This window comes from Aethalodelphis obliquidens, unplaced genomic scaffold (assembly GCF_003676395.1).
Source record: "Aethalodelphis obliquidens isolate GAN/ISIS:26980383/991018 unplaced genomic scaffold, ASM367639v1 scaffold5, whole genome shotgun sequence".
Lineage (NCBI taxonomy): Eukaryota > Metazoa > Chordata > Mammalia > Artiodactyla > Delphinidae > Aethalodelphis > Aethalodelphis obliquidens.
In genome coordinates, this window is record NW_020837949.1 from 21,147,506 (window position 1) to 21,157,769 (window position 10,264).

A 10,264-nucleotide genomic window follows, 5' to 3' on the forward strand; every position below is an offset into this window, starting at 1 on the left:
ATAATCATTTTTAAAATGCAAATTAAAAACCACAAAGACTTGTTCATTAATTTTCAATGCATCTTTATTTGTAATTGCCAAAAGCTGGAAAACAATCCAGTGTCCATCAACAGATAAGTACATAAACAAACTGTGATATGTCCATATGAGAGAATTCAGTTGGGCAATAAAAATGAATGAATTATTGATGCAAACTACAACATGGATGAATCTCAAAATAATCACTTTGAGTGAAATAAGTCAGACAAAAAATACATACCATATTTCTCCACTTATATAAAACCCTAGAAAATGCAAATGAATCTACAGTGAAAGAAGCGTGGTACCTGGAGATGGGGGATGGAGGTGAGTGGAAGGGATTAAAAGAAGACATGGAAAACTTTGGTGGTAATACTCATGTTTAGTATTTCAGGAGTGGTGGTATTTTCAAGAGCGTACACATATGTTCAAACGTATCACACTGTACAGTAAAAATATAAAGTTTATTGTATGTCCATTATACTTTAATAGCTGTTTAAAAATAATAAAAGTTAGTGTTAAAGAAATGAATAAGCAAGTCACAGACTGGGAGAAAATATTCACAATACATAACTTACAAGGAACTTATACCCAGAATATATATAAACAACTTCTACAACTCAGTAATAAAAAAAGAAAACAACCCCACTTTTTTAAAGGAGTAAAAGAATTCACAAGAAAGATAAATGAACAGCCATAAGCAAATGGAAAGAAGTGCTTAATATAAAGAGTCATCAGGGAATTATAAATTAAAACCATTTTACACCACCAATAAACACTAAAATTAAAATGTGTGTCAATGCCAAATGTTGGTGAGGCTATGAAGCAACTAGCAGTCTGATAATTTCATACAAAGTAATGTACAGCTGACGCTGAACAACATGGGTTTGAACTGCACAGGTACACTTACATGCAACATTTTTGCAGTAAATACCTTGGAAAATTTTTTGGATATTTGCAACAATCTGAAAAGACCTAGAAATTTGAAAAAAACTGAAAAACAGACAATTTGGAAAAAGCCTAGAAATAACAAAAAAAATTAAGAAAAAGGTATGCAATGAATGCATAAAATATATGTAGATACTAGTCTATTTTATCATTTACTACCATAAAATATATACAAATCTATTATAAAAAGTTAACATTTATTAAAACTTACACACACAAACCCTTACAAACTGTATATGGTGCCATCTGCAGTGAGGTGAAATGTAAACAAAGTTGCAATATTAAATCATAACTGCATAAAATTAACTGCAATATATACTATACTACTGTAATAATTTCATAGCCACCTTCTGTTGCTATTGTGGTGAGCTCAAGTGTTGAGAGCATCTGCCTAAAATGCCATGTGATGCTTATCATCTCCATGTGAGCAGCTGTCTCTCCAGTAAATTGCGTATCACAATAAGAAGTGATCTCTCGCAGTTCTCACGTATTTTTCACTGTTTAGTGCGATACTGTGAACCACGAATAAAACCATGAAACCCATACAAAGCGCCACTCGTAATGCTGGAAGTGCTCCCAAGAAGCAAAGAAAAGTCATGACATTATAAGAAAAAGTTGAATTACTTAATATCTACCACAGATTGGTGTCCGCAGCTGCAGATACCCACCATTTCAAGATAAATGAATCTCAAGTAAGGCCCATTGTAATAAAAGAAAAAGAAATCCATGAAGCCATTGCTACAGCTATGCCAGAAGGCACAAAAACCTTGCAGTTTTCGTGAAATACCTTTTAATCTTATTTTGAAAATGTAGCTTTTATGTGGGTGCAGGATTGCTATAAGAAAGGCATTACCTACAGACTCTAATGATTCGAGAAAAAGCAAAGTCATTACATGACAACTTAAAGCAAAAGGAATGTGAAAGATCTAAAGCTGGAGAATTTAATGCTAGCAAAGGATGGTTTGATAATTTTACAATAGAAAAAGGTTTGGCTTAAAAAATGTCAAGGTAGGGCCTCCCTGGTGGCACAGTGGTTAAGAATCTGCCTGCCAATGCAAGGGACAAGGGTTCGAGCCCTGGCCCAGGAAGATCCCACATGCCACGGAGCAACTAAGCCCATGAGCCACAACTACTGAGCCTGAGCTCTAGCCCGCAAGCCACAACTACTGAGCCCACGTGCCACAACTACTGAAGCCTGTGCGCCTAGAGCCAGTGCTCCGCAACGAGAAACCACGACAATGAGAAGCCCGTGCACCACAACACAGCTCGCCACAACTAGAGAAAGCCCATGCACAGCAGTGAAGACCCAACACAGCCAAAAATTAATTAATTAATTTTAAAAAATGTCAAGGTATCAGGGGAATCTGTGCACCAGCCAACCTAGAGGCAGCATATGAGTTTCCAAATGCCATTAACAAAATCATTGAGGAGAAAAAATAGCTGCCTGAACAAGTTTTTAATGTGCCATATCCTGGGGAAAAAATTCCACAAAGGATATTTAAGAAAGGAAGTGAGCACCAGGATTTAAGGCAGGAAGGGATAGGCTGACTCTACTATTTTGTGTAAATGCAGTCGGGTTTATGATCGGGACTGCCCTTTTCTATAAGGTTGTAAAACAAGAAGGCCTGGGCGAAAACCCTTTTTCTGGATTGGTTCCACTGATGCTTTGTCCTTGAAGACAGGAAGCGCTTTGCCAGTAAGGGACTACCTTTTAAAGTTCTTTTGATATTGGACAATACCTCTGGCTACTCAGAACCCCATGAGTGCAATGTCAAAGGCATCAAAGTGGTCTACTTGCCCCCAAATACAATGTCTCTAACTCAACCTCTAGATTAGGGAGTCATAAGGACCTTTAAGGTTCATTACACACGGTACTCCATGGGAAGGACTGCCAACGCTATGGAAGAAAACTCTAGTAGAACATCATGGAAGTCTGGAAGGATTTCACCACTGAATATGCCATGGTTATTGTAGAAAAAGCTGTGAAAGTCATTAAGCCCAAAACAACAAATTCCTGCTGAGGAAAACTGTGTCTAGATTTGTGTATGATTTCACAGGATTTATGACAGTCAATCAAGGAAATCCTGAAAGAGATAGTTGATATGGCAAAAAAGGTAGGGGGTGAAGGGTTTCAAAACATGGATCTTGGAGAAATTCAAGAGCTAACAGACACCACACCAGAGGAATTAACAGAAGATAACTTGATGGAGATGAGTGCTTCCAAACCAGTGCCAGACGATGAGGAAGAAGACACAGAAGAAGCAGTGCCGGAAAACAAACTAACATTAGACAATCTGGCAGAAAGAAGGATTCCAATTATTCAATACTGCTTTTGACTTCTTTTACAACATGGACCTTCTATGACATGGGCACTAAAACTAAAGCAAACAGTGGAAGAAGGATTGGTACTGTATAGAAACATTTTTAGAGAAATGGAAAAGCAAAAAAGTCAGAAATTACAGTGTATTTATGTAAGGTTACACCAAGTGTGCCTGCCTCTCCTGCCTCCCCTTGGAACTCCTCTACCTCTTCCGAGGCCACTCCTGAGACAGCAAGACCAGGCCCTCATCTTCCTCCTCCTCCTCAACCTACTCAACATGAAGATAACAAGGATGAAGACCTTTATGATGACCCACTTCCACTTAATGAATAGTAAATAATCATCATGCTGTACAATTAATAAACCTCTCTGCTGTATATATGTGTGCGTCTTCATGTGAAAATTTAGTAAGTGTACAGCAAGAACTATATGAAACGTTTCTGTGTCATCATCATTGCCTAAGTATTCATTGTGTAGAACACCATGTACAAGACTTGTATTGAAGTGGATAGCCTATCCTTACATAGGCATAAGGTGACTGACATTTTATACAAAATTAACAATGTTAGTTTTCTTACTGTTTGATAACTTTGTTTTCAAATGATTACATTATCATACAGTATGCTCCCCTCTCTCTAGTAATTGGAAAAACTAAGTGTCAGCCTATCATCACAGGTAAGTAGTTTTTGAGAAAATGTTAACAATGTTTCCAAAACTGTATTATGAATATGACTATAATACTGTATACCATAAAAATTTTATAACAACTCATTCATTAGTGTATAGGGTAGGGTACTGTGAAGCAACTGTATCAATTACACTAGGCTACCAGAAATCAACCATACTGCTGCTTCTTCATTATCAATGCATGAATAGCTATACCTGTAAATAAATATGAATTTCTTTTCCACATTTTACCTTTTCATTTTTAGTGTCTAGTGTTAGTAATACATGTAACATCTACAGTGTTTTGTATCATGTGAGACGATATTGATGTAGGTACCGACACACAATTCATCTTGTACACAGACAACATACACTTACGATATTGATAAACATAGTACAGTACAGTAAATGTACTTTCTCTTCCTTATGATTTTCTTAATAACATTTTCTTTTCTCTAGCTTACTTTATTGTAAGATATAGTATATAATACATATAACGTACAAAATACGTGTTAACCGACAATATATCTTATCAATAAGCTTCGGATCAACAGTAGGCTATCGGTAATATTTGGGGGAGTCAAAAGTTACATGCAGATTTTCAACTGCATGGGGGTTGCCACCTCTTCACATTGTTAAAGGGTCAACTCCATCTCTACCTTATGAGGCAGCAATTCTATCTCTAGATATTTACCCCCAAATAAGCGAAAATATGTATTATTTTTTAAATCTTATAAAAGAATGTTTATATAAGCTTTATTCATAATCACCCCAAACTGAAATATTGCAAATGTCCATAAACAGGAAAATGGATAAACAAATCTTGGCATGTCCATAGAACAGAATGGTATTCTGTAATGAAAAGATATGAAATATTGATGCACATAAGACATGGACAAGCATCCCCCCACCCCAAAATTCTGAGTATAAAAAGCCATATATAAAAGAGTATATACTCATTTCTATTAATTTTAGAACTGGTAAAACTAATCTACCGCAAAAGAAATCCAAACAGTGGTTGCCTCTGGGTAGAGGGTGAGAGAGTTAAGGATTCACTGGTAAGGGACAGAAAGGATCTTCCTGACCCGATGAAAACATTTTTTATCTTGATAGGGGTGTAAATTATATTAGTGTGTGCATTTTTCAAAACGGATACTATACACTTAAGGTTCATGCATTTCACTATATGGAAATCATATTAAATAAAAATGTATTATTCAAAACATACAATATTCTTTTCACACACTTGGGCAAAATACCATAAAGAAGCTTCATAAATTTACTGGTATCCTGTTTCCACAGATAGAAATTACATTGAAATGCATATATTTTCTCCTTACTTTGCAAGTAACTCTTATTCCTATAATATTCTTGTTATGGTTCATCAAACAGAGAAAGAATAACGTCAGTGTACTGCAAAAGCTGTAACACACACACACATACACCCAACTGTATTAAGTAATCACTAAAGTTTTTTTTGACCTGCAAAAGCAGAATGCCTGCAGTTTGTTAAACAACTTTAACTACTCTCTCTCTAGCCCCAGAAAGCAAAGAATATTACCTAATACCATACTTTTATTTAAACTACCTTAGAAGGAACTTATAATTGTAGTAGAAGAATTATGATCTAATCTTTCTTAAAGCAATTATCAAGACATATGTAACTGCCTGTACATTTCAACCAACCCTAGGGTATTCCCCAGTCAACTTGAAAGACATATTTTCCATGGCAGTATCAGTAACTTCTATAAAACATATCTGATGTGGGAGAAGGGTGAAATTACTATCTTAAAGTATTTATAGGGTTTTCATTCACGCTACATTTACTCCCTCCCAGTACAGAGAGAGAATCCAGAATCAACAGCAATGTTTTCTCATTAGGTCTAAAAATATTTGCTCCCTACCACAATGAAAATGGCTTTCATTTTTTTCTGTTTATATAAATTATAAATATAAATTGAAAATGAGAATCAAAAGAGATAAAAGTATAAAACTGGAAAGAAATTTAAAATTACCTAAATGCCATTATCCTGACACAACCACCACCATTTTGATGACGATTCATTTGAACTCTATGCACACACTCACACAGACACATACTTTACATAAGTCGAATATCAAATATTTTGACGGGAATAACTTTTAAAAATAATTGTTTTCTCTCTTTTTCCTATCTCATCTCCTCCTCTCTTAAATAACCAATGCCAACAACCAGATGTATATCCTATCATATCTTTATCTGGGCTCACTGTATCAAATAAAAATATACACATGTACATACACATATAGTGGTGAGGGAGGGAGAGTTGTTATTCAGGTAACAACAGTAGGATCTTATTATAGATGTTTCTCTGCATCATGCTTTTCTCATTTTATAGTGGAAATTCCTCCAAGTCAACTGGTATGAAGCCAGTTCATTTCATTTAAACGGCTGACAATATTCCATGAAAAATGTATTCAAGCATTCCCCAGTAGATGGGTTCTCTTTTTTTCTCCTGCGTCAAAATCTGACCCTCACTAACAGGGTGAAATAATAAATGTTTGTTTTTAACTGCTAAATTCTGCGGCCATTTGTTACACAGCAATTGATGACTAATACAGCACCCAAGGTCAAAAGAAATATCAACAGTTCTATTTCTTAAGTAGTTAGGTCCAAACAATAAGTATAATACTTATGCCCTGACAATTTAGTAGCCATCCAAAAAAAAATAATCAACATATATTACAAGAAAAATATTTGTATTTTTACCTACCCCACTCATAACCCAACACAAGCTCTCGAGAGAAGTGTTTAGGGTTCATTCACTCTCAAAACATGCCATACGTCCTAGCATTCATGTACACACTTATAGTTTTTTCTCATTATGGAAAAAAAAGGAGTAGCTGAGAGGCTTTGATTTTGTTTTCCACCCCTCTCTAGATAACTGCACCATTAACTTCCTTATCTGCTTAAGCTGCATATACTAAACATAATTAAAATTTCTTACTGACGGAATCAAGCACTGTGAGCATCAAACAGTATATCCGAATAACAGCGATGCCTTAGATCTGTGCAGTCTAATACACAGCTACTAGCCACCTGGGGCTATTTAATCTAAAATAATTAAAATTAAATAAAATTTAAAATTGCATTCCTTAGATGCACTAGCCTCATTTCAAGTACTCAATAGCCACCTGTGGTTAGCAGCTGCCGTATTATACAGTGCAGATTATAGAGTATTTTCATCACTGCAGAAAGTTTACTAGAAACACTATCCTAGAGGTTAATGAAATACAGAGTATTCTTGCACTAAAGACCCCCTATATGTTATACTTTTGGTTTTCTATTTGTTACTTAGATTTTTCTGTCTTCCCCCTTATGACACTTGGCCAGTTGTCAACTTGCTGTTAATGTGCCTATCTTTCACAGCTACGCCCCCCATGCACAAAGCTGCTTCCAGTTGCTGAAACCGAAAGAAACAATCAACCAAACAGAATAACATTATATCCAAAGTGGATTCTTAAGAAAAGGCCCTTAGAACCTAAAATCTCATCACAATGCTTTTAATTTTTCAGAGTCCTCTTTCCCTTTCTTTCTAATTCTCAGACCTGTTCAAGATATGGTAAATGAATTGTTAGTTACAGTATAGTTGTTCCTCACTATTCATGGGTTTTGCACTTGCAAATTCATCTACTCACTAAAATTTATTTTTAACATCAAATCAATACTCTCAGTCATTCCTGGACATGCACAGAGCAGCAAAAAATTTAAGTTGCCAGAAGCACACTCTCCCAGCTAAGGTCAAACAATGGACCCTATGCCTTCTTGTTTTAGCTCTCATACTACAAACAAGTTTCCTTTTCATGGTCTATTTAGGCACATTTAAAAATATTTCTGTGTTTTCTGTTGGTGTTTCACTGTTTAAAATGATCCCCAAGTATAGTGCTGAAGTGCTGTCTAGTGTTTCTAAATGCAAGAAGGCTGCAATGTGCCTTACAGAGAAAATATGTGTTATTGGATAAGCTTCATTCAGGCAAGAGTTATAGTGCTAATGGCTGTGAGTCCAATGCTAATGAATAAACAGTATACACAAAGTAAGGTGTCTTTAAACAGAAATGCATATAAAGCAACATTATGTATTGACTGGTTGATGAAAATCTGTAACAAGAGGCTAGCAGGAACTTAACTCTGAGTTACAGTGAAAGATCCACCAGACTGGTAAAATCTAAAAATCATCCATAGAAGTGATGGGAAGAACACAATGCACAACTACTTTCATACACTGCCAGTCAGAGTATAAATTATACATCTATTTTGTAAAAACAGTTTTGCATTACCAGATAAATGTTGAACACACATATCCTCTATGATCCAGCAATTGTAAACCAAGGTATATACCCTAAAGAAACTCTTGTATGTGTGCACCAGGAAAAAACATAGAAGAATATTCATAGCATCTTGTTCCTAAGAGCAAAAACTATAAAAAACTCAAAAGTCTATCAACTGAAAAATGGATAGATATATTTTGGCATACTTATATACTGGAACACTAAACAGTAGTGAAAACTAACAAACTATAATTATACTCGGCAACATTAATATCATAATGTTAAGCAAACAAACAAAAAGCTAGCCAAAGAAGATGTATAATGAGTGATTCAATATATATTATATTTATATAAAGCCAAAGCCAGACAAAACTTAAATCACAGGAATTTATAAACATATACATATATAATACTATGAGAATATGCTTAACAAAATATGAAATATTAATTACTGGGGTGGGATTAGAGGATAGATATAAGATGGGGCTCACAGGAAGCTTCAAAGGTTGTAGCAGTTTTCCATTTCTAAAGATGGTTGACAAGTAAACAGGTATTTGCTTTATTATTCTTTATATTTTATATATAAATGTGTGTGTATTCTTTGGATATATATTTTGCAATTAAACACTTAAAACACCAGGTGATCCAAAAAGGTTTGTAAACTAAAAAAACAACTAAAAAGGAAAAATAAGTAGAGACTAGGTTTCCAAGAATTACACTAGAATAAAAAAAAATAAAGTAAGTTTTATTTACCCATCTTCTTTACCTATCAGAGCATTAATTTCCTCAAGGATGTGGACATAAGTGCTAATGCTGAAAGTGTAATATAACTGAAAAATGATTATTTTTTAATTCAGATGACATCGGACACCACTTGTCAAGGAAACAATTTAGCTCATGGTCCTGATGTCATCTAAATATACTAGTTTAGTAAAATAACAAACTATATTAAGCTTATTTTCCCTAAAAGGCAGTTACTGAATCACTGAGTCAAAGTTGAATTTACTAACATCTCCTTAAATATTTACAGAATGACTTGAGTTTAAGTGCAGAAGTCACAACCTCTGCTCAGATCAGTACTCTGATCAATTACTACTCAGAACACTAACAGCACCTTAACCAGTTCTTTTTAGTTAACATTTTCCTCAAAACGTAACAAGAAACTTAGTTTTGCATCATTAGTAATCCAGAAAAATCATAAATTAGATTTTAAATGTTCCAGTAGAGAGAAGTATAAAGTCCATGCTTCATCAAATTCCACACTGAATTTGCCTATGAAATAAAAATTCTTCCAAAATGTAAACAAACAAAAAAAGAGGAAATAAAAATTTACCTCTGGGACTTCCCTGGTGGTCCAGTGGTTAAGACTCTGCGCTCCCAATGCAGGGGGCCCGGGTTTGATCCCGGGTCAGGGAACTATATTCTGCATGCTGCAACTAAAAGAGCCCAAGAGCCCGCATGCCGCAACTAAGGCCTCACACAGCCAGATAAATAAATTAAAAACAAAAAAAAATTTACCTCACAATTTCAAAGACTGAATAAACTATTAATGGAATCTAGATAACTGATCAGTTAAGTGCATGCCTATTTAAAATCTGACTTCTGAATGGTATCAAGAGCTACACATAATCTTACCTGGGGAGGGTAGTTGCTCTCTGAAGACCACCGTGAAGACTGGTCATTTGGCTTATCCACTAAAATGTTCCTGAAATAAAGAAATTAAAATTATAGCAATTAATTAAAAGAATAAGTGAACAGGCATATACAAAAAGAGAAATAATCTACCAGATGCTAAAATTATCACAAAGTTATATAATACCTGGAACTTGAATAAGAAGAGAAAATTAAACAGAATAAGAAACACAGAAAATGTCTAGTAATTTAAAAATTTTAAAATATGATAAAGGTAGCATTTTAAACAATTGAAAAAAGTACTATATACATATGCATATATATGTGTGTGTGTGTGTGTGTGTGTGTGTGTGTGTGTGTGTGTGTGTGTGT

General features: G+C 34.7%; 1 protein-coding gene across 4 annotated transcripts in view; it reads right to left on the reverse strand.

Annotated features, from left to right (window-relative positions):
- Window positions 1-10,264, reverse strand: part of MKLN1 (muskelin 1) — a 178,651-nt gene that overhangs the window by 117,534 nt on the left and 50,853 nt on the right. For all 4 annotated transcript variants that reach the window (XM_027101903.1, XM_027101906.1, XM_027101904.1 and 1 more), the window contains exon 2: window positions 9,896-9,965. In XM_027101903.1, the coding sequence (XP_026957704.1) occupies window positions 9,896-9,965 (70 nt within the window). The remainder of the gene's footprint in view (window positions 1-9,895; window positions 9,966-10,264) is intronic.